The sequence below is a fragment of the Oncorhynchus gorbuscha genome, linkage group LG01 (genome assembly GCF_021184085.1).
Source record: "Oncorhynchus gorbuscha isolate QuinsamMale2020 ecotype Even-year linkage group LG01, OgorEven_v1.0, whole genome shotgun sequence".
Lineage (NCBI taxonomy): Eukaryota > Metazoa > Chordata > Actinopteri > Salmoniformes > Salmonidae > Oncorhynchus > Oncorhynchus gorbuscha.
The window spans coordinates 34,604,377-34,629,686 of record NC_060173.1 but is presented as its reverse complement, the minus strand read 5'-3'; the positions used below and the strand labels follow the sequence as shown (position 1 = coordinate 34,629,686).

At 40.2% G+C, this 25,310-nt stretch overlaps 3 protein-coding genes across 4 annotated transcripts in view; 2 read left to right on the top strand and 1 right to left on the bottom strand.

The window, feature by feature from the left end:
* LOC124036529 (transmembrane protein 266-like) overlaps window positions 1-6,895 on the top strand; it is a 63,858-nt gene extending 56,963 nt beyond the window's left edge. Inside the window, exons 10-11 of the mRNA XM_046351229.1 lie at window positions 3,663-3,725; window positions 3,829-6,895. Of these exons, the coding sequence (XP_046207185.1) occupies window positions 3,663-3,725; window positions 3,829-4,481 (716 nt within the window). The 3' untranslated portion in view covers window positions 4,482-6,895. The remainder of the gene's footprint in view (window positions 1-3,662; window positions 3,726-3,828) is intronic.
* On the bottom strand, window positions 5,535-15,786 carry LOC124036535 (electron transfer flavoprotein subunit alpha, mitochondrial-like). Its single transcript, XM_046351241.1, has 12 exons — window positions 15,648-15,786; window positions 13,675-13,824; window positions 13,468-13,549; window positions 13,218-13,300; window positions 12,864-12,963; window positions 12,157-12,267; window positions 11,817-11,918; window positions 11,645-11,713; window positions 10,676-10,758; window positions 7,086-7,151; window positions 6,883-6,963; window positions 5,535-5,894 (listed from the first exon to the last, which is right to left on the bottom strand). Exons 1-12 carry the CDS (start codon window positions 15,684-15,686, stop codon window positions 5,859-5,861), a joined length of 1,002 nt encoding a protein of 333 aa, XP_046207197.1. The 5' UTR covers window positions 15,687-15,786; the 3' UTR covers window positions 5,535-5,858.
* Window positions 15,787-19,914: 4,128 nt separating this feature from the next.
* LOC124005447 (insulin gene enhancer protein ISL-2A) lies at window positions 19,915-24,510 on the top strand. 2 transcript variants are annotated; one of them, XM_046314762.1, is made up of 6 exons: window positions 19,915-20,046; window positions 20,434-20,623; window positions 21,111-21,370; window positions 22,083-22,366; window positions 22,543-22,710; window positions 23,811-24,510. In XM_046314762.1, the coding sequence occupies exons 1-6, from the start codon at window positions 19,989-19,991 to the stop codon at window positions 23,925-23,927; spliced, it is 1,077 nt and encodes a 358-aa protein (XP_046170718.1). In that variant the 5' UTR covers window positions 19,915-19,988; the 3' UTR covers window positions 23,928-24,510. The 2 variants fall into 2 exon arrangements, with proteins under 2 accessions (XP_046170718.1, XP_046170803.1); XM_046314847.1 differs by lacking the exon at window positions 19,915-20,046 and having other exon boundaries at window positions 20,498-20,618.
* The last annotated feature ends 800 nt before the right edge of the window (window positions 24,511-25,310 follow it).

Below are 25,310 nucleotides of genomic sequence, written 5' to 3'. Positions count from 1 at the left end.
TCCCACCTGGACAAAAGGAACACCTGTGTGAAAATGCTATTCATTGACTATAGCTCAGCGTTCAACACCATGGTGTCCTCAAAGCTCATCACTAAGCTAAGGACCCTTGGACTAAACATTTCCTTCTGCAACTGGATCCTGAACTTTCTGACGGGCCGCCCCCAGGTGGTAAGGGTAGGTAACAACACATCCACCATGCTGATCCTCAACACAGGGGCCCCTCAGGGGTGCGTGCTCAGTCCTCTCTTGTACTCCCTGTTCAATCATAACTGCATGGTCAGGCACGACTCCATCACCATCATTAAGTTTGCGATGACACAACAGTGGTAGGTTTGATCACCGACAACACCGAGACAGCCTATAGGGAGGAGGTCAGAGACCTGACCGGGTGATGCCAGAACAACAACCTCTCCCTTAATGTGATCAAGACAAAGACTATGATTGTGGACTACAGGAAAAGGAGGACCGAGCACGCCCCCATTTTGATTGACAGGGCTGTAGTGAAGCAGGTTGAGAGCTTCAAGTTCCTTGGTGTCCACATCACAAACAAATTAACATTGTCCAAGCACACCAAGACAGTCGTGAAGAGGGCACAACAAAACCTATTCCCCCGCAGGAGACTGAAAAGATTTGGCATGGGTCCTCAGATCCTCTTAAGGTTCTACAGCTGCAGCATCGAGAGCATCCTGACTGGTTGCATCACTGCCTGGTTTGGCAACTCCTCTGCCTCAGACCGCAAGGCACTACAGAGGGTAGTGCGTATGGCCCAGTACATCACTGGGGCCAAGCTTCCTGCCATCCTGGACCTCTATACCAGGTGGTGTCAAAAGATGGCCCTAAAAAATGGCAGACTCCAGCCACCCTAGTCATAGACTTTTCTCTCTGCTACCGCACGGCAAGTGGTACCGGAGCGCCAAGTCTAGGCTTCCAAACAGCTTCTACCCCCAAACCATAAGATTCCAAACATCTAATCAAATGGCTAATCATACTATTTGCATTGCCACCCCCTCGTTTACACTTCTGCTACTCTCTGTTATCTATGCATAGTCACTTTAATAACTCTACCTACATGTACATATTACCTCAAATAACCGGTGCCCCCGCACATTGACTCTGTACCGGTACCCCCTGTATATTGTCTCGCTATTGTTATTTTACTGCTGCTCTTTAACTACTTGTTACTATTAATTCTTATTCATGTTTTTTAAACTGCATTTTTGGTTAGGGGCTTGTAAGTAAACATTTCACTGTAAGGTCTACACCTGTTGTATTCGGCGCATGTGACTAATAAAATTTGATTTGGTTCGAATCTAGGCTGAATCACATCCGGCCGTGATTGGGAGTCCCATAGGGAGGCGCACAATTGGCCCAGTGTCGTCCGGGTTTGGCCATCATTGTAAATAAGAATTTGTTCTTCACTGACTTGCCTAGTTAAATAAATACAAATTAAGGTGTCTTAAGTGTTTGGACAAATTCACTTACAGTGTATTACATTTAGTCAAAAGTGTAGTATTTGGTCCCATATCCCTAGCCCGTAATAACTACATCAAGCATGTGATTCGACAAAGTCGTTGGATGTATTTATAGTTTTTTGGTTGTGTTTTAGATTACGCTGTGCCCAATATAAATGAATGGTAAATAATGTTTTGAGTCATTTTGGAGTCACTTTTATTGTAAATAGGAATGGTGGATGCTACGATGATTAAGGATAATAATGAATGAATAGTGAATAATGATGAGGGAGAAAGTTACAGATGCACAAAGATCATGCTAACCTCTCACCATTACCAGTAACAGGGGATGATATTTATGCCTCTGTAAATTTCTCTCATCATTAATCACAATTGATTCATTATTATCTGTAATCATGGTGGCATCCACATTAACATAGAAGTGTTAAGAAACATATTCAATTCTTTTTACAATAAAATGACCCCAAAATGATACAATACATTATTTTCTATTGGGCGCAACATAATCTGAAACAGCACCGAAACAAACTGTAAATGCATCCAACAAGTTTGCAGAGTCACAAGCTGGATGTAGTCATTGTGTGCTAGAAATATGGGAACAAATACAAAAATGTTGACAACATTTTATACAATATAAATACATTTTTCCAAATAATTATGACGCCTTCAAATGGGGGGACTAGATGCATAGTGCTTTCATTTCTAAATGGTAAAACAGATCTATGAAAACACCCTCAAATAAAAGGTGACATTCTATACTGTCGCCTCAAATAAAACATTTGATTTCAAATGCAAAATGCTGGAGCATAGAGCCAAATTAGCTTCACTGTCCAAATAAATGCATAGGGGAGTGTATTTGTAAACCAAGAGATTGGTTTAAAAAGATGTCGCACGTCTGTATGATGACCATTGTATCTAACCTAGGATTCAATCAGATCGTGGATTATAGGCATTGCAGTTTATAAAGGTCAAAATCATGTTTTTCATAAAATGTGATGATATTTGAAGGAAACCAGATCAAAGTATGACGACTAATGACTGTTGCTTCTACATTGATAAAGTTTGACCATAAAGTTACTGGTTCCCTCCCCATGTCAAACACTTGGATTCATGGACAAAGTAACGTCACCTTAATCTCATTTTAATACACCAATGGTAAAATTATATTATTTTGTCTAATTTAAATAAGTTCCGCCTATTAACCAACATGGGAAAGGTGTGTTTGCAGAGGGGCGTGGTTTATATAGCTAGATAGCTACTCTACTGGTGCCAAAATTTGACTGTAGGGTGTCAGCAAATATAATTAAATCTTTACCATATTGATCTATGGCAAAGATACTTATATGTTTCCCCTTTCATCTGTGTCTGGTGTTCGCTAGTTACTGGTTAGTTGGGTCTTCATCTGTGTCTGGTGTTAGCTAGTTACTGGTTAGCTGGGTCTTCATCTGTGTCTGGTGTTAGCTAGTTACTGGTTAGCTGGGTCTTCATCTGTGTCTGGTGTTAGCTAGTTACTGGCTAGCTGGGTCTTCAACCTGCATGGAACAAAGGAAATATTATCAAAACATAAGTCTTTAAAATTCTGAACAAACACTCCAATGAATACAGGAGCCATAAAACTTTCAAAGGGAGACAGATCATAAGTTGCGGGAGACAGGAGAAACAAAGAACTTTCCTTTAGTAAAGACATAAATCACTCTGCTCCTCTCTCTGCTATATATCTGAGATTTCACAGAGAGGCTGTGTCAGACTGCAGCCTTCTAAGTGGTCCTCACATGCTCATGTGTTATTAATCGCAGAGTGATTGTCTCTGACGCCACATTTTAGTCCACGCATCCCCTGCCTTCTTGGAACAGTCTTAAAATGAATATTTGAAGAAACATAAATAAAACCCATCTGTCTAGTGGTCCTGAGGGAATGGGGATGGCACTTAGAGGTAAACTGTGACAGGTCAGAGATGCTAGCCACAGGCCCTTCTACCCACCACCTCACCTCTTTTTACATTCCTTACCTCGCTTCCTATGGGTTCAACCTTCTGGTCAGGAATATCTGACTGATGCATTCTGGGAGATCTTTACAGAACAAACATGGGAATAGATTGTCACAAGCTCTATTAGATAAGGGTACCAAACATCTAACTCTAACTTTTTCTGAGAAAAAGTACATACCTATTTTGTTTCTTATTTCTTTCAGATCATGTTGTTCAAGATGACATGAACAACTACATCAGCCAGTACTACAGTGAGGCAAGCAGTGGTAAGAATAAACAATTGTCTACACCCTCACAGGTTTGTTTGTGTACTTTGCTTTGCTCAGGAGGATCATGTGTTGAGTCAAAGTTGTTTTGTGATTCTTGTAGATGTTGGGATCCCAGACCCAGCTCGTGTCATCACCACTGCAGCCATAGACGTGCACCTGCCCAATAACCCCAGCCAGCTGCCCTCGTCTCTGGTGAGTGCAGATGCAGTGTCCAGCTGTCTGCAGCGGACGGGTAGCTCCGTGAGCGAGGCCTCCAACACCACCATGTCCCGCTCTCGCTCCAGCTTCAGCGCCCACCAGCACAGTATAAGTAGCCACACCCTGGGCTCCAACACCGACTGCAGCTCCACCGTCCGCGAGGCCTCCACCTCCACAGACTCCTACAGCGGCCAGCGCTGTTACCCCCCGCCCTACTGCAGCCCCCTGGCCCTGGGCTTGGGAACACAGCCTGGCCCTAGAGGACACCCCAGTGCCGTGGTGCAGGAGCTGCTCTCCTCCCTGTCTGAGGACTCCTGTCTGGGACAGAAAGGCTTGGACCCTGTCAACCTCAAACTGCCCAGCCCTGCTGGCTCCGCCAAGACCAGCCCTGAGCTGGAGCACAGGCTCAATATCTACAACAAGAGGAACAAGGAGAGCCGCAGAGGCTTCCACACCAAGCCTCTCATCCACCTGCAGGCCAGGGAGCCTTTCATGGAGGAGAAGTACAGGCTGTCTCAGGCAGATGCCCCCGTCAGCAGCCTGCCTGAGACATAGGAAAGGGCTACAGGTGGTACTGTATCTCTTAGCCAGCACTGACTCACTCCTCAAATACCCTCCTGAAACTCACTGACTAAAACTAAAGACATGAACTCAGAGGCATCCTCCACTGGCATACAGCAATCTTCCTCATTGCCAAAAGCACCTTGGAACTGTGAATGGCAGCTCTGCCAGCACAGCCCATCGTCCATTGAGGACAGGGAAACATGCCTTAGTGAGCAGGCACTGAACATCTATCAGGAAGTGCCACTATAAATGAGTATATGGAGTCACCAAAAGAAACCAGCATTAGGGCATTAGCCCAAGCTCTGAGGTAGCAGGGCTCAGCAGAAATGTGACTGGCTCTGATGCTTTTGTATGTGATATAATTTAGCGATGGGGCTGGGTGTGTGTGGGTGGAACTGGGTGGTTTGTTTGTCTAATATACTTACTTAGGGATTGGAGACACTAGACTGATCACAAAACAACTACTAACTGGCAATCATGTTATGATGTCATGAGCCACACTAATCAGACATTTTATAAACAAACCATACTGAAAGTCAACCTGGAGTCTCTCGACCTCAACATTAAGTACAGTCCTCTCTGATCGGACTAATGCAGGGTACATTTGATCTGTGTTCTACTGTGTTGAGCTGTGTTCTCAGCTTATTTCTTACCTTTGTCTTTCTACATTATCAATGCTAAAGTTTGTATTCAAATGATATGACAAAATATTTTTAAGCCAGACAATTGAGCGATTGAGGGATGTTTCAGCTACCAAATCTCAAGGGATTTGTAATTGAAGATGTTATGTAAAGTGTTGGTCAGAAGAAAAAGTATTATAGCATCGACCTTTAAAAATATCTGCTTTCAGACATGGAAATCTAATCCTGTGCACTTAAATGTCAACAGGCATTTTGTAAATTGATCATGAAGGGAATTCAGTGCAGAGTAAAAGCAATTAAAAGCAAACGTGGTAAAAGAACAGTCATTTACAGTCAGTTTTATCATCGATACCAAGACCTTTCGGGGGACTACACATTAATAAAAGTGCATTAGTGAGGCAGGTTTAGACTTCCTGAAGATTGCCTTTATTGTGAAGCTACGTTAAATACATATTACAAAATATGCAATAACAGGGAACAAAAATATCACCTACGCCAGGTAAGCAAAACATTATTTGTGGCATTATCATAGCTAGGTCCATAAGAACACATGTCCGGTTTATAAACAGTGTTGTTCTGTTTCCATTTAGGAAGGAGGATGATAACATTATTAGTGTTCCCAGAAAAGTAGCTCCAGAAACGTTAAGGCAGAGATTGTAGGAGAGCTGTAACCATGTGGTCTTGGTACCCAGGTAGTGAAGGTATGGCTGCTGAGCTGAATTTTGGCTCACTTGCTCAATGCTGCAGTCATCTCAGGGACAGCCTAGTGAGACAAAGAAAAAACAGAGTAGTTTAAGATGGTTGCACCCCCTAACCAGGCATATCTAGCAAGGTTGACACAATGGACACAATGTGTGCTTGCGACATGGAAATGGAAGGTTGAACTTTTAGATAAATGTAGGTGTTGAGTCTCACAGTTTGGGGTGACGTCATTGATAAACCATTTCATTTTCTGAGTGTAACTGATCAAAGGGACATGAGCGGGGTTGCCTGCTGAATGACATATAGTTTATCAGTATCAGTAGCGCCCGAGTCGAGTATGTCCCACAGATCAGTTTTCAATTGAAGGAAGAGGAGAAAGACCATACATTTGAATGAGTTATCCGAGGAGTGATCACATGTAAGCTGATAACCAGCAGGTCACAACTCTGCTGCCACGAGCTATTATTACGGAGTTTCCCCATAACACCTGGGCCTCTCACACACCACCACCGCCATAGTAAATAAAAGATGAACAACATTACACACACATGAAAATAAATGCTAATACACTTTCACCGAAAGCACGGGCCCTCTTGTTCAAGAGTATGACAACCCTCTGACACACTGGCCATATGTGCCAGCCAGACATTAGAGGGCAGCTGAGCATGTAAAGTAATGGCACAAGGGAAGAGAAAATAAAACATGAGAACTTATGGTTTGAAGGAGCACTGTTGTATCTCTACACAACAGCAGGCTCTGGCCACAACTCACCTCTGATTAATTCAGCACCTCAATAATTCAACACATTTCCATTAGGTGGAATAATAATGGTTCTTGCAACACTGATCAGGGAAATAGTGAATGTAATATTCTGATTGTCACTGTTGTCATTTCTTGGTTATTGAAATGCCGGGGTCTTGCTGATCATCTAGTCAGCGCTGTGCTGAAAGCTAACCCAGTGATGGGTTAGTTTCAGTCATGGCAAGAGTGTTTGGTAATGTTTCCTCATGGGTGAATATTCCTCCAACACAGTCAGCCTACTATCTCACCTTGAACAGATCAGCCACCAGACCATAGTCAGCCACCTGGAAGATGGGAGCCTCTGGGTCCTTGTTGATGGCCACAATAGTCTGTAGTGCAAAGCAGAATGTGTTTCATAAATAATGCAGCATGCCTACTCTGTATACATGATAGAACATTCTGGTATAAAGGGACAGGGAAGAAACAAGTAAGAATGGTAACTGTACTGTACCTTGCTGTCCTTCATCCCAGCCAGATGCTGAATAGCTCCAGAGATGCCAACAGCGATGTACAACTCCTACAGAGACAACAAGATGATAAAACAAGCTGGATCAGCATAATACAAGCGCTGGGTGCACCGCCACATCTATGTAGTCCCAGTTGTTTCAGGCTGCTGAACACAGGTAAGACACCTTACCGTAGGAATGCCTGCAACGGACTCAATACCAAAAAAAAAAAATACCAGTAGTATAATATGTGGGCCTGCAATATTTATTGAATAACTTTCCATCAATCTCCATCAATCTCCAGAAAACCATCACGACACCACTAAGGTCGTCATTGGCACCCTAGTACAGATGCAGCTGATTGCAGGACAGTCCTGGGATAGAGTATGGAGCTGTTCTAGTGCTGACCCTGACCAGGTCTGTGTAATCTCTCAGAGGGAGAGTGCTGGGGGGGGGGGCGTAGCAGCAGAGTGTAGGACCCTCCCAAGCATCCACCTCACCTATGGGGAAAACACATCAGAAGCTTTCAGCGTAATGCACTGCCATATGAATATTTCAGTGCTACTTAATGTTATTGGAGTAGTCTCAGAGGAGCAGAACATCAATTTATGAACACAAGTCTGCCAACGACTGGAAGTGAGGACCAATATTTCACCATGAGAGGCACTGTCCTATCCAGCAAGTGTACTGTCCTTGCAGAGAGAGAATGACCACAAAACATGTAGTATCACTGTATGGAAAGATCAGAGTACATACAAAAATATTAAAATAAAAAAACTAAAACAAAAAGGTACTAGCAAGAGTCCAATGTCTAACCTAGAGTTAGCCTCTTTAAGCTATTCTAGCAGCTTTGCATTTTCAATTAGAAGGCTAGACAGGGCTACCTCCTGTGGTGTTGCTAAAAATAGCATAAAGCACTGTTTCAGCCTACTATTTCACACCCAGCATTCCCTCAGGTGTGAAAGAAACTCCCTGCAAGGAACATGATTGTATTGGTAGCTAGTCGTTCAACTGTGGTGATGCTATTGTTAGCCGATAAAAAACGACAAAAGACCGCAACATGACAACCTGGCTGTTCTGTTGCCAAGCTGTTATCCAAATGTGGTACTCGTCTGAAACGTTGCTCAGGCATGACACCCCACAGCTTAGATTACATAAACAATACAGCGGCACACTGTCTGTAAACGTCAGGACAGTAGGGTGAAGACAGTCATAAAGACTTTAGGCTACTGAATGCTAATGTGACGATTTTTTGATATACATACAGTGGGGCAAAAAAGTATTTAGTCAGCCACCAATTGTGGAAGTTCTCCCACTTAAAAAGATGAGAGAGGCCTGTAATTTTCATCATAGGTACACTTCAACTATGAGAGACAAAATGAGGAAAACAAATCCAGAAAATCACATTGTAGGATTTTTAATGAATTTATTTGCAAATTATGATGGAAAATAAGTATTTAGTCACCTACAAACAAGCAATATTTCTGGCTCTCACAGACCTGTAACAAGTTCTTTAAGAGGATCCTCTGTCCTCCACTCGTTACCTGTATTAATGGCACCTGTTTGAACTTGTTATCAGTATAAAAGACACCTGTCCACAACCTAAAACAGTCACACTCCAAACTCCACTATGGCCAAGACCAAAGAGCTGTCAAAGGACACCAGAAACAAAATTGTAGACCTGCACCAGGCTGGGAAGACTGAATCTGCTATAGGTAAGCAGCTTGGTTTGAAGAAATCAACTGTGGGAGCAATTATTAGGAAATGGAAGACATACAAGACCACTGATAATCTCCCTTGATCTGGGGCTCCACGCAAGATCTCACCCCATGGGGTCAAAATTATTACAAGAACGGTGAGCAAAAATCCCAGAACCACACGGGGGGGACCTTGTGAATAACCTGCAGAGAGCTGGGACCAAAGTAACAAAGCCTACCATCAGCAAGGGCATTGAAGATGAAACATGGCTGGGTCTTTCAGCATGACAATGATCCCAAAACACTGCCCGGGCAAAGAAGGAGTGGCTTCGTAAGAAGCATTTCAAGGTCCTGGAGTGGCCTAGCCAGTCTCCAGATCTCAAACCCATAGAAAATATTTGGAGGGACTTGAAAGTTCCTGTTGCCCAGCAACAGCCCCAAAACATCACTGCTCTAGAGGAGATCTACATGGAGGAATGGGCCAAATACCAGCAACAGTGTGAAAACCTTGTGAAGACTTACAGAAAACGTTTGACCTCTGTCATTGCCAACAAAGGGTATATTAGAAAGTATTGAGAAACTTTTGTTATTGACCAAATACTTATTTTCCACCATAATTTGCAAATAAATTCATTAAAAATCCTACAATATGATTTTCTGGATTTTTCTTTCTCATTTTGTCTGTCATAGTTGAAGTGTACCTATGATGAAAATAACAGGCCTCTCTCATCTTTTTCAGTAGGAGAATTTGCACAATTGGTGGCTGACTAAATACTTTTTTGCCCCACTGTAAATATGCAAAAACTATGAATACATACTGACAGAAACACTAAATGTCTAATTTAATTTCAGAAAAACTATAACTGGAGCAGTTCAATAGTGGATATAACTACTATTTAAAGCCTGCAAATAGTTGATTAGCTAAATATTCCTCCTGTCAAAAGTGGATCATTATTCAAATACACATAACAAGAAGGAACACAGTTTTGTGCTATTCAAGGGGACATTTGTCAAATAAAAAAGATGTCAGACAGACATTAACACTTATATGACGTCGTTCTTCTGTCCTAACAATGCCGGAAGGTAGCGATCAAAAATTACCATTTAATACTTGAATCCTCTGAATGGTTTGCATTAGGAGTATGAATAACTGACTGACAAATATGAGCAGGATAAAATACTGCCATTAAAATTTGATTTAATACATTAAAGCTGGAATCCGTAATGGTGAAACTGCCACATCCGTTTGTGACAATGGTGTTACTTCAAACAACGAACACTGTTTTTCCCCCTCAGACATCATTGCATATTATTGCACGAGCGATAGTATAGCAGAGTATGTTTCATAAACAAAACAAAAACAAATGGGCTTTAAGCCCAAATGTGACAAGCTTGTCAAAACATTAGCTAAATTCAATTTGGGCAGAATGGCCTGGTCTGTGGCTCTGAGCAGATACCCACTGCACTGTGCTCTGCTCTCTAATGGATCAGCTAAATCATTTAGGTGCATAAATGTGCCATTAACTACATTTCAAATGTGTGGATAATCACAGCTGGGATATCCCATTTGAACCGGATAATGGGAATTTAACCTTTTTAAAAGGGGCTAAGGGATCCATCTTTAGAACACTGAATTCAAGGAATTGTGTTTGCATCTAAAGTAACAGGCCTTTGTCAAGCTGCGGGCAACTTGCACAATAATCAATACTGGCTGGGTAACTCAGAAATTATATCTACGCATTTTCAGATTTATTTTGTTGTAAGTATACACCCATGGTTCCACAAAAGGTTTATCTTGAATAATTGTGCAATATTAATACAGAATACACCATTGTGAGCACAACATTGCCTATCAAAGAATAGGATGAATGTTAAATTATCTAGAGTTTGTCACTTACGGGGGCCACGATCTTGCCAGTCTGTCCAACCTGCATGTCATTGGGGACATATCCAGCATCCACAGCAGCTCTGGAAGCACCAACTGTGGGGAGAATCAATTCAAACCTACTTTACTGCTGTCAATCAAATTTCTTCACCAATATTTTAATTGTAAAGGCATACCGTATAAAAAAATCATGACAGCTATGATGGAAACAGAACATTTCGGTGAAATTGTATAAATGCCAACAGATCATTTGTTCGTTCGACATGGTGGGATCTTTTTGAGTCGGTAAAATTCATTATGTGAGAAATGGCAGTGCCTTTATGCGCAAATATTGATATAATAACAATCATATGGTGTGTGGTCCTACCACTACGACTCGGAAAACCATGCAGTTTATTAGGCTACAGATTAAATAAGTGATGATGAACTTCACAGGGTGGTGAAAGTGGATGGTGATCTTGATACTCCTTTCCAATAAATATTGAGGGTCTTATTCTGGTGACATGATGATCGATGCTTGACTGCCATTTGACAAATAAAAATATTCTATTCATAATATGTTATCCATAATAATCTCATGTAGGCTAACCTAGCAGCACAGCCTACCAACACTATCTGCCAGCTGGAGTACACGTGCTAAGACCAGAGTAGGCACATTTGCTATTTAATGCAACAGTTTGTGACAAAACTATCGGTAGAATTGGAAAAGCGATGGAAACATATTAAACTTCAGATTTTTATTCGGTACATGAAATGTGTGTGCACTACATCATCACGCACTGACTTTTATCCGCAAAAAATCTATTTGGTAGAAACACAACACTGGTGGGAAAATGCACATGTTTTCTTTATGCATATTGTAGAGTATTTGCATGAAAGTCTGTCACCAATTGGATGAAGACCTAGCTACGTATTCAAATGCAGAACTTGCATTTGTATATGCAGGTCAACATTCAAAGACTCATTCTAATCACACACTTACCTGCGGCATTCATTTTGTCAGCAAGGTCATACAGCAGCTTGAAATTGTCTCCACTCTTCAGGCCCCGTCCTAGAAGAAGGGCAAGACAGTAATGATTTCTTTAAACATTTGGCATACACATCAATTCATTTGTCAAGTAAAAGCAAATAGCATGAAGTTAGGTGTCTCTCACCTCCGGACACCACAACCTTTGCACTGGTCAGCTCTGGACGGTCACTCTTGGTCAAGGACGCTTCCAGCCACTCGGACATCCCAGCAGGAGCGGACACAGCAACTGAAATAAACAAACAACAACACATGAGGAAACATCAGAGGATCATATTAAATAAACTGCTTCTCAAGGACAAACTGTCTCATGTCTCCTTGCTTTTAACTATACCCTGAAAAATACCGTATGTTATCCAGCCAGGAATTTTTTATTTTATTTTATTTTAGAATGATAAACAAGAACAATGGCTTTTGTATGTGTGCTTTTCAGGTGTGTATCAGTGCATGGTTAGTACTGGAGCTACCTTCCTCTGATGTAGCACTGCCTCCCTCCACCTCAGCGGGCTCAAAGGATGTCCCTCTGACAGTGAAAACCTTGACATTGTCATTAGACTTGACAGTGCTGAGAGCATTTCCTGTGAATGAGACAAACAACAGTGATGTTCAGTTTTGTAACTACCACATGCAACTCTTTTGATGACAACTGGGAATTAAAATAGAAAATTAATTTCACACAAATAGAGTCTAAAAGACAAAATATCTTCTGGGCTCAAGGTACACCATGAGTTTTCCATAAGACCTATTTGGACATGACAAACAGCAAAGGTTGAAGTGGATCATTTTGATTTATTCATAGCTCATTCGTGCAACTGAAAAATTAGGCTTTTGGGATCTAATCAAAGCTTGTATTGCCGAAAAGCTGATTTAGCTTTAGATTTATAAACAAACTTGTTCTCTATGGTACATGTAAGTACTGTGTACATGGAGAAGTGGTGAGTTACTGGTCTAATTTGTAAGAGCAGTCCCAATCGCAGTTAGAAATTGACATGGTTTCCAAAAATAATTTCAAACAAGATCCATATAGAGTACCAAAAAAATTCTAAAGCAGTCTAAACTGCATTGGTGATTTTTAATGTGGTCAATAGATATGAACGCCATCTTAGGTTGGCTTGGGGGGGGAAACAATAGGTTTCAAAAGTTCAAATATACACGTTCACAAGAAGCTAGTTACCAGCATAGATGGTTCTCACAAAGGTGTCAGGGGATTTGATCTCGATGATGTCTGAAATAGGAGCAACATCCAACTTGGCCGCCAGTCTGGGCAACAGGTTCTACAAAAGACAGGATGGTAAAATAAGCAGGGATACAAGGCAATCTGTAACAATCAGCCAAAGATGCCCCACAAATAACTTCCAGAAACCATGATTGAAAAACCCAGCATACTGATAACAGCTATGTTTGATTTTTTTACACTAGCCTTATGAAATTAAATCCATTATATGAAATCATCTGCAGGCAGACAGCTTGCTGAGGAGTAACAAATGACCTCACTGAAGCTATGTATATAAAGGTGTTATAAGCTTACTTTCCCAAAGGCAGATGCTCCAGCACAAATATGGGTGAAGTTGAACTGCTTCTGGGTTGCCAGGATAAGTGGAGTCAACGCTTCTATGGAAAGACATGCATGCAGGTTGCAGTTAACACCACATGCAAATTGACAGAAAATAACACAAAAATTTAACATACTAACTTTACATAGAAGTAAAACGTCCAACTCATTTACAGCTTCAGTGAATCTGTCGGCTGCATCTACTTCACACTGTGGATATACATACCTGGCAGAGAGCCTTTGTAAGCATCGTTTTGAGCAATCAAAACTGTCTTCACACCGAGGACTTTGCTGATTTCCTGTGCAACCTGAACAGATTATAAATATACAGCAAATCAATCCCTTGAATAAAAACACTAAGAGTGTAGGTCTGGATATCATCCATTTTCAACAGGTTATTTGTCTGATGATCAAACCCACGATTTTAACTTACCTTTGTACAGTCTGTTCCAGCAACCAAACAGGACACATCTCCTCCCAGTTTCTTGGCTGCAGTGATAGCATTCAGCGTAATGGGGGTCAGTTTGTCATTGTTGTGTTCTGCCACCACCAAGGTGCTTTGAAACCTCTGGAGGAGACCAGACTATGGGGAAAATATATTTTCAGTAAATAGGACATAACATTAACATAACACTCAGCCCCAGTCCTGGCCATTCTGCTTCCCTCCTCCTATCCCACAAATCTAGAATAGTGTAGCCTACAGTGTCGGCCTGTAATGTAATTTTATGAATGCCCATCCATGTCGTACCGTCTGATTCATAACCATGGCCTAAGACTAGGCCTAATCATTTTGGCTATTTAATATCTGCATATCAGCTACCCAAGTTTACCAGGAGTTATTCTGAGCCTATTTGCAATGAGAATCGATGTGTTTACACAGTGAGAAATGAAGAAACATTTTCTTCTTCGCTATGATCAGCTCGTCAAAAATGTATGAATGTACAATTGAAATCACTAATTCATGACAATATAGCCCACAGAGTTAAACTCCCGGGCAGCAGTCGTGAGTAGGCTAATTTCATTCCATATTGTCCATTTTATTTTGACCTGTCCTATTTTTAGGTAAAGTCATATTCAAATGGAAGCACGTTTGTATTTGAAAGGGTGACATTTAGGCTATTTGATAGGAGACATGTGCATTATGTAAAAATAAAAAGTGTCTGTTAACATTGTCAGAAATAAGATCTCCAGACTAAGCTACAGAAAAACCACATAGGCTAGTACACTTTCTACTATGGCTACATGATTTATGTTAGATGATTTGAGCGTTGGTGGAGAGCCGCAGCGCTGTGTCTATCCAACAGCACCCTGGAGAGGCGTGCTATGCATGGATAAGATACATATTTTGCGCCCCTGACTTTGGCAAAGTGGGCAGCGCTCCTCATGGGGCGGCATCAGCGCTCACCTAAATAGCCCATATGCCACTGGGTGAGAGAGGTTTTCATTGTATTTAGGTAGAATTATGTGAGGTGTTATGTGTCTGCCTAATGGATGAGCCGGCCTTGATTACATGGTTCTAATGCCTGTCAAACTTAAAACACCCATGATTAATAGCAATGAATAATATGACAGCATTTTGGGTAGTCCAATAAAGAGCAATTCAACATTAATATTGAGTTCATACAGGATACTACTGATTCTGTTCAGATGTAGCTTTTTGGGGAAAGCAACATCTAGTGGGTTATTTATTGGAGGTCAGTTATAGCAGAAAGTGTGAACTAGTACATAACATCACCTGAGGGGAGGAGGGAGCTGTGAAACCCTTCTGTAAACAATCTGACATAACATCAGAGCTAGACATGGGCTTATACAACCTTTGACAGGGAGTAGCAAGCCTATCACAAAGCTAAAACATGACAGTACCAGCTGCTCTATCTGAACCTGTGTCTGAATGACAGTTTCTAGAGTAGAGGTCATTCACAGCAGTCTAGACAACGTCACAGCACAATACACGTATAATAGATTTAGTGTACATTAAATTATTGTCGTTATTGAAATGGTGCTTCAATGTCTTTAAAATCATTGCATGGCCATTTTTTGGTAGTTGCATAAGTGATTGTTTACGAGGTTGCATAAGTAAGCTAGCTAGCTGCTAGCTATTTTCAGCTAGCAAAGGACGCTAGCTGTGCCATCAACTATGATCAGATGATCAAACTGTGGCAATCGATTTATTTCATTTTTATGAATATAGAAAAGAAAATATATGCCATTTCGTTCACTGTGCACAGCTAGCTAACGAGTAAGCTAAGTTAGCTAGTTGACTGGCTTGCTTCCTTGCTAGCGAACGTTAACTGTCTATTAGGCAACAGCGACATTGTGCTGATTTGCATTTGCATATTGCGAATGAATAGCAAGTTACTTAGCTAGTTAATATAATATAATCATATGCGTCTATCGTGTACTTACCAACTGTTTGAAATGTGTTTTGTTGACAGCTCTAAGCATCTTGGAGCCTGCTATTCAACGTTGCCAAATGCTACTTTACTTCGAACGAACTCTGACAGCTGTAGAATGTTCTCGCGAGACAAAACTATGGGATGGACTAAAATCACTTCCGTTTTAGGTGAGAGCAGAATACAATTTTATTTCAGAGACCACGGTCTCCACAAGTAGCTTCCATGGCAACAAGGTCACATTCCACAGTAACAAAGTCAGATTCAACAGCTTATTTTTGGTCTTAATTTAAGGTTAGGCGTAAAGTTATTAGTGAGGTTAGGTTTAAAATCACATTTTATTGAAGATAAATTGTACAAATGACTTTGTGTCTATAGAAGATAGTGATGACCGTCCTAGACCATGTCACCCTGTAGCCTTCGGGTCCATGATGACTGGGTAGGTGGGTGTGAACAAAATCAAATCAAATGTATTTATATAGCCCTTCCTACATCAGCTGATATCTCAAAGTGCTGTACAGAAACCCAGCCTAAAACCCCAAACAGCAAGCAATGCAGGTGTAGAAGGACGGTGGCTAGGAAAAACTCCCTAGAAAGGCGAGTATAGCCCACAAAGATCTCTGCCACGGCACAACCCAGGGTAAACTAGATAGGCCTTCTATTGTCACCAACAAAATCATTATGCATATCCATTTAATCCAGATCTGTAAATATACTAATTTTAATGAGTAGCCAATGTGGCTACTAAATTCTATGAGAAGAGTAAAGGGACCGACATGGAACCGGGCAAGACGATGCACGCCAAATAAAATGTGATAACTGGTTCGGGGCCAGTTCTTGCTTTGCCATAAATTACTTTAGCCATACATGTAGGAGAGATGTAACCAATCCGTAGTAGCCTAGACCATGCCCAGCAACCATGACCCCATTGGCCTCATGGGTATACGGTGGGCAAGGTGAGCACGGGCTAGCCCACACCAAGGTCACGCCAAGCCCACACTAACCCAGCACGGGCTAGCCCACAACAGCCCAACACAGTCCACCAAGAGGCCAGATAATATTTTGCTTAGGGCCCCAAAAAGGCTAGGGCCCGCTCTGACTACATGTGTGGGTATGGATATGGGTAGATAGACCTAAATCAAATCAAATCAAATCAAATTTTATTTGTCACATACACATGGTTAGCAGATGTTAATGCGAGTGTAGCGAAATGCTTGTGCTTCTAGTTCCGACAATGCAGTGATAACCAACAAGTAATCTAACTAACAATTCCAAAACTACTGTCTTATACACAGTGTAAGGGGACCTGCAAGCCACTGCAGACCCTTATAATGAGTTCAGATTTTTTGTGGCCCCCATTCCCATCAAAGTTGCCAATCCCTGCCCTAGAACAGGGTTTCCCAAACTGGGTCCTGTGGCACCCCCTGCGTGCACATTTTGTTTTTTTGCCCTAGCATTACACAGCTTATTTAAATAACCAACTCATCATCAAGCTTTGATAGTGCTAGGGGTAAAAAAAAAAGTGTGCACCCAGTGTGGGCCCCAGGACCAAGTTTGGAAAACCCTGCCCTAGACCATACCCAGCAAACATTACCCCATTGGCCCCTATGGTTATTCAGTGGGCAAGTTGGGCCAAGCCCAGCACGGCAGTTGAGGCTGGTGGAAGGATGGGCTCGTTGTAATGGCTGGAATGGAATAAATGGAACAGAGTCAAACGTGGTTTTCATATATTTGATATGTTTGACACTATTCCATTTATACCCTTCCAGCCATTGCAATGAGTTCGTCCTCTTGTAGCTCCTCCCACCAGCCTCCTCTGCAGCACCGGCTAGCCCACACCAAGCCCAGCTGAAGGCGGTGGCTCATTAGAATATTTGAATATATATATTTAAATACGTGCATGTGACATATGAGAAACTATGTAGGTCTATTACTTATGGTATATAAATTATAGGCCTATGTATGATAGCAACAACTTGGCTGTATTTCTGATACAATGTATCATGTTTCCTGAATACCTTAAACCATTGAACATTATACAGTTTATGCATTGAATTAAGTGTCAGAAATAAACAATAAATATATAAATTCCTATTAAATAGCAAAGGTGCAGAGGCCAATATTGGCAGCCTACATGGGTCCAATATTTGAGCCCGCATTGAGCCCACATCGTGCCAATGTGGACATGTTTACTGGGTAAGCGCAATAAGGGAGACATTTTCACCCAGGCAAAAGCTTAGTCTTATCTTAGATCGTAAACTGTAAGCTATTTTTCATGCCCAATGGTAAAACATAAATAAATAAAAAACGTTGTTTCCACATCATTTAAACCAAATAAATATACGTGATGAAGTTGAGTCAACATTGAAAACTGATTGGATTTGCATTTTTTTCACCAAACTTGTAACCAAAATCCAACGACATGGTGACATTTGTTTTGTTGATTTCACGTTAAAGTCACGTTAGTTGACAACTCAGCAAATGTAAATCAAAACTAGACCTTCAACTGATGTCTCTGCCCAGTGAGCTGTGTGTCTTGATTGTTTGATTGCAGTCTTGGGACATGTCTAGATTGTGATGAATAAATGTATAAATGATTGTAGGAATTAGACTTTTAAACTATCTAGGCCAAATGAATAACGAAATAAATTATACATTTAAAAAAAAATAGGCAGCCTATGAAGACGTTTTATTTAAACGTCTCGGGGTGGGATGGTTGTCATTCATGAACATGTAACAAATAAAGATTAAGTAGCCATTCACAAAACTAAATTATGATTTTCATAAACAATAGTTATGCATTGCCAACTCAAATTAGACAGAGTTGCGGTTTGAATTGCAATTTATTCCATATAGCCTATTCCATTTTTGAGTTTTGTTTAGTGATTAACTGGCCTATATGTCTATAAATGCAATTGCGTTGAAATATAAAGCATGTATTCGATTAGGGCAATCATAATGATTGGTTAACGTTTGCTTATAGCCTATCCATTTCTAGTGTAACTTTTATGCTAAATGTTTATTTCTTTAAACAGCTTTTGGAATCAAACTTGAAGAATGCTTCAAATAAAAAAATATGTAGCTTTTTTTAGGATTCATTGTTTTCTGGACGACATCAACATCCCTTTATCCAAATTACGATTTGTAACTTAAAATAATTTGTATCTGTATTTGTATCTGGGGTGAGGGTCAATGTCAAAGGTGAGGTTCGAGACACAGTCGCAGTTTGATTTTCAGGAGAAGGTTGATGTTGCCACATGGCCTTTTGAATAAAGACATCTTGAACAAATAAACGGGTAGGTAATCTGATATCATGCATTTCTTTGCGATAATGTATTTATTTATTGCACATGCACAAAAATGGATGGATTTTCCATTTCAAAACGTGTCTTAAAACGTACTGAAAACGGTATCTAAAGATTCATTGATTTATATATTCGGACAATACTAATCGAATTTGATTTAGGATTATACAATATTGCAGAATGGAAACATTTATTTGAGTAGTTAGTTCAGGAAATGCATGTCAAAATAGCTTCGCCATTTCCTATTATGGATGGATTTTGTTTGCTTTTCACAATTTGACTTCATAATAATATTGATGAAATAATGTAGCTGTTATTTAAAACATAAACAACAAAATTGACCTTTCTGCTCCAAAAGGACCTTTCTGCTCATTTTCCAGTAGAGGGCTCACTCATAGAACACTCTCATAGTTCTCTATGAGGTCTCTATTCTTATCTTACCCTTTGAAACCAAGGCTTTCAATATGATTTTGCAATGAATATTTTTTAATAATGTATTGTCACCAGGAAAAATAATAATAATACAAATAATAATATTAAGAATATTATAAATAATCATCATCATCATTATCATAATAATAAGTTTAGAAGCATAATCATAACAATAAAGTTTCACTTTCCACTCAACATGTGTGAAATTGAATGTATGTTTAGAAAATAAAATGTTTTTAGTTTAGTAAAATGTGTCTTATCATGCAAAAATAGTATTTTCAAAAATACAAAATGACATTTCATTTTCTAATGGCTTTTAATTACCTTTAGAACTTCCACTTTCATTCTTTTCAAACAAAAACACAAACGCTGGCTTGGACAAAGACAATTTGACAAAAACAATGTTGATCTAGTATTGTTTCATAGTCAAAGACTACGCATAATTTACCCCTCCCCAAACGCACAGAGGTCCAGGTTAGCATGTGACGTCACTGTACGCGTGGGACATTGCTCTCTTCCCACCTCTCACTCGAGGAATAGAAGTTGTCAGCCAGGAACGGGACGGGGCAGTCTCCCACTCCATTTCTTCAGCTATCGGCCTGCACTATCCCTCCTGTATGGTGGATATTATATTCAATTCTTCTTTCTTGGGTGATATGGGGGATCATTCCAAAAGTAAGTAAACATTTGTGTCTCTCTTTTTTTACTTTGACCCAGGCACATTTAAGATTGATTTGATAATTAATCATATTGGGCTACTATTGGAACATTGTACGTACAATCCTATGCATATGTTTAGCGTTAAACAGACCCAGTGAATCGAAAGCAAGGTCATTATCGTTGGTAATGGTGATATGAATACATCTTAGTAGAGGTCTATGATCAGTTTTAAGCGTAGGCTACGGCCCTTCATTCTGGAAATGACAAGGATGACAGAACAGGACAAGATGTATTGACAGACTACAGAGTAGACACAACACATGCGGGGATTTAGCGAGTATGTCAGGGGGATTACATGGGTGTACGTGGTGGTAGCATAAATATACAATGTGCATTCCACAGAGAAGTCTGGAATCGCAATGTGTGTGGGCTGTGGGAATCAGATCCACGACCAGTACATCCTGCGGGTCGCCCCGGACCTGGAGTGGCATGCTGCGTGTCTGAAGTGCGCGGAATGCAGTCAGTACCTGGATGAGACGTGCACTTGCTTCGTCCGAGATGGCAAGACATACTGCAAAAGAGATTATGTAAGGTAGGAGTTGACTAACTTTCCTCACTAACATGATTTCAGAGCTTTGGAATTTCCAAATGCCAAAATTGTGATTTGATTTAGTTACTGTACAAGAAAGTGGAACTGTGTGAGAAGCTTGTTGACATTAATGCAAAAAAATGATCTATATTAGAGACAATAGCATACAGGCTAGTCAACGTTTCTGGTTTATTTTGTAAAAATTTAATTAAAAAGTTTGTTTTTATCGTAAGCATGTTTTTATGATGATTTGAGTCTAATGTTTTATGCTTGGAACGAAACGTGTGTAATATATAGGCCTAGTAGGTACAATATGAATTCCCAAACTGTTTTGATTATTTTTTGTTGCTGATGGCTATATACTTGAAATACATTTGAGTTACTCAGCCAGGATCATAGACATTAAAACCAGGCAAGGATGCGTGAAGTCATTCCTGCTATAGGCCCATGCATTATAACATATTAAGACATATTCCTATGTCCTTTTCAGATTATTTGGGATTAAATGTGCAAACTGTAACATTGGCTTCTGCAGCAGCGATCTAGTGATGAGAGCTCGTGACAACGTGTACCACATGGAGTGTTTTAGGTGCTCCGTGTGCAGCAGGCATCTCCTGCCGGGGGATGAGTTCTCTCTGCGGGACGAGGAGCTGCTGTGTCGAGCTGATCATGGTTTACTGATGGAACAGGCCTCAGCGGGAAGTCCCCTCAGTCCGGGAATTATTCACTCCAGGTCTCTTCATATTGCAGGTCAGTAAAATAATATTGGTGGTAATAATAATCGCGAGAGTATAATATTAATAACAACGTTAATAACAACTAAAATATATAACATAATAATAGGATAATAATAATAATGATTATTGTCTGTAAAAGTGTCCTTTTATTGAGCAAGTTTTCAGACTTTTAAGCCTATTAGTTTATTAAATTACACTCATTGGTAGACTAAACAAAGTACAGCCTATTGGGTGATGTTTGTATCTATTAAGTTGTTTAAGTTATTAGACTATTTTTTTTAAACAATAAGGTAACATTTAGACTTTCTGCAATGGTCGATATATTTGTGGTAATTTAGCCTATATAGGCCTACTGAACGTTTAGAGTTTGTAGGTGTGAAGTTAGAAAAAGAGAGAATAGAAGACCTCATTCAAAACACAAGACTAATTCTACAACATAAAAATAATTAATGTTATTTTAATGTAAAACATTTTGGGGGGAGTTACTAGCCTATTTGCAAGGAGATGCAAACTTAAATAGCCTATAGGTTTAATAAAAGTTTAAAAAGCATCTTATTAATTGGTCTATCACGAAATGACATGTATCAACCTTAGCCTATTATTAGCAGAATAGGGAGAAGAAGGTTATCATCAGCCATGTTTCCTTTCGATTAATTTCTAAATTTGAATCAGTCAGTGGAAATTCAATTTTCAAAGGTATTTCCATTTGAATATTTGTCCCACAGATCCTGTGTCTGTTCGACAGCCTCCTCATCGGAACCACGTCCACAAGCAATCTGAGAAGACCACTAGGGTGCGAACAGTATTAAACGAGAAGCAGCTTCATACCCTTCGGACCTGTTACAATGCCAACCCAAGACCAGACGCACTTATGAAAGAACAATTGGTTGAGATGACCGGTCTTAGCCCAAGGGTCATCAGAGTTTGGTTCCAGAACAAACGTTGTAAAGACAAGAAGAGATCGATATTCATGAAGCAACTTCAACAACAGCATCACAGCGATAAAACGGTGAGCTTATTGAGGCATTCCAATTCAACATAAACATTTCGGTCTAAAAATAAAGGTGTAATTGAATGGCGCGTGCCAAAATGTTGAATGCAATGCATGCATATTGCACTTTAAATGTTGAGACAACCAGATGCTGGTGAGATGTTTGTTGTGATACATTTTCGTTTTCTCTGTAGAATCTTCAGGGACTGACGGGTACGCCTCTGGTGGCAGGCAGTCCAATTCGACACGACAACACGGTCCAAGGGAACCCAGTAGAGGTGCAGACTTACCAGCCCCCATGGAAGGCCCTGAGCGAGTTTGCCTTGCAGAGTGATCTGGACCAGCCCGCCTTCCAGCAGTTGGTAGGCACCCACCCACATTAAAAAGAAAAAGAGAGCTGCACACTCTAGGCACACACACACACAATCATTTTGAAATAAATTAATGTTTATTCACGGAGCTGAACACTATCCACTCGATCTCTGAATCTCAATTCAGATTAGACACTGATGCATTATTCACCCAATACATTTCTAAATAATACATATATGCTTTTATTCATTAAATTCGAATGCTGATCGATTTACATTATGGGCTGTAATAGGCTATACATATTATTATAGGCTTAAATCATCTTTGATTCACACGAAGCAATTTGGACGCATTTTATGTTGTACATTCCTTTTTTATGTGGTTTAAATTTTTATTTATTTAACTAAGCAAGTCAATGCAAGCTGCACGCGACATCTTCTAGAGCAACTTTGCTGATACACTAAGCAATTCAAACGCTATTGAAATGGCATGCAACATCCAATCCTTTCATACATCACGGTTTAATTTATTTGTTTGGTAATTATAACAGAATCGATATAGACAAACTGCTATCTGTACAATTTGGCTAACTAGCCAAAATGTTGCCGATTTGCCAACCATGTTTTAACAATATAGCTAAATTAGCTAGCTAACCAAGCTAGGGATAAGCTAAGCTAGCTAACTAGCCAGTGCAGTACATTTTGAACAATTTCAGTTGAAACTGGATAGAGAATGGTCTGGGTTCACTTTTGAAATGACATGTATTGTCTGCCAGACCATGTACATAACCCATGACTAGCCATTATGTCTAGAATTTTTTATACATTCCCCATTTGGCATGCATTTTCTGTCTCGGTTTTCAGCAACACTGACAGCTGTGTTGACACGACAACTGGTTGGAGTCCGGAACTGAACGATATGAGTTCTGCTCACTGATTGGACATTGCATACAATCAGTTGCATGAAACATGATTGATTTCTGTTTTGTTATGCAATGCAATTTAGACACACGGAGCAACATACATTGCTTCCAGATTACTTCGTGTGGCATCGGCTTTAGGGTCCATATTAATATGCTATGCAATAAACATTTTTTTGTTGCAATATCGGTTAGGAAACAACGCTAATTAAACACCTGTTTTCATCGCAGGTGTCTTTTTCTGAATCGGGCTCCATGGGTAACTCCTCCGGCAGTGATGTGACCTCCCTGTCGTCGCAGTTGCCGGACACACCGAACAGCATGGTAGCGAGTCCGGTGGACACGTGAGACCAGCCCAACAGGTCGCTTCGAACCCCAGCATGCTCCCGCGTGTCCTGCATGAGAACTGGCCAGCTCACAGCATGGATAGGAAAATTATTTTATCTTATTTAACGAACAATATCGTTGGAATTGTCTACGAGGATACCAATTTTTTTCACGGACGGACCTGTCCACAGCATTGTTCAGGATAAGATGAATTTCAAGGTACCAGTGTGCAAACCAAGGCCTATAACTAAAGCAGCCTGAGCCTCGGATCCTACATGGTTGGACATACGTGAGGATTATATCTACAAACATTACACTTTATTATGAGCCGCTAATTTATAATGAACATATCAGAACGTTATTCATAGTGGCCAACAGGGTCATCATTGTAGTTTCATCTAAATTTCCTATGCTGGGTTGGGATCATATGGAGCCCCATGTCTGTATAGATGTGCATGATTTCTAGAGATTATGAATATCAAGTCTTGTAAAATATTGTAATTAAGTGGATGAGATACAAATTGTTTGAGCCTTTTAAGAAAAAGTAAGTTATTATTTATTGTGAGGAAAGACAGGTAATCTTAATAAACCCATATTAATTGTTTCATGTTTAATGAACTGCATGCGAAATCTCTGCAGTAATTCATTAAAATATTCACCGAAATTTCAATTGACAAAATAAATCACTTTATGTATTTATGAAACGGCTATTTCAGCACTTTATGGTAGGTTTAGGCCTAATTTAAATTATGTCACTTTTAGGATGAAAAACGTCAGATTTATAATAGGCCAATATAATCTCAAATTAATTTCGAACCACTCAAACGAAATCACTGATTTGATGTCAGTTTAGAGGACACTATTTCCGAAAATGGCCTAGGTTATTAGACCAAACCAATTTGTAGGCTTGTCAATTTAATTGTATTGGCAATTCAAAATGGATAAAGGAGCAGCATCATAGCGGGTCAAATTCAAGCATTTGAGGCCTGTTAATCACTACCGAGGACAAATTGTTAATTGAATGGGCCTCCACATATGGATTTGCGATGTGATCATTCCAGTTTCACTTCACAAGTCTAGACAGAAGACAGGGCGAGGCGGCTCTTTATCTATGCTTGGCATCACCTGCAAACGATACATTGAACGGAACCACAACAAACCCACTTCTCTGTCGCTGGAGTTAGTGCTAAAAGGGGACTCTCACCCTGATAACGCTTTCTGGAGTGTCTTGGGTTTATTTTCATTTCAGCCGGAATCCCGGATATGAATAGCCTCTGGACATGGAGTACGTCAAGCTTGCCTACGACTGACATATAGCCAACAAGACATCAACAATTTATTGTCGAGGATGAACTTTCTGAACAGAGGATGCAATAGCAGTCTAATCTATATGCATCACGACAT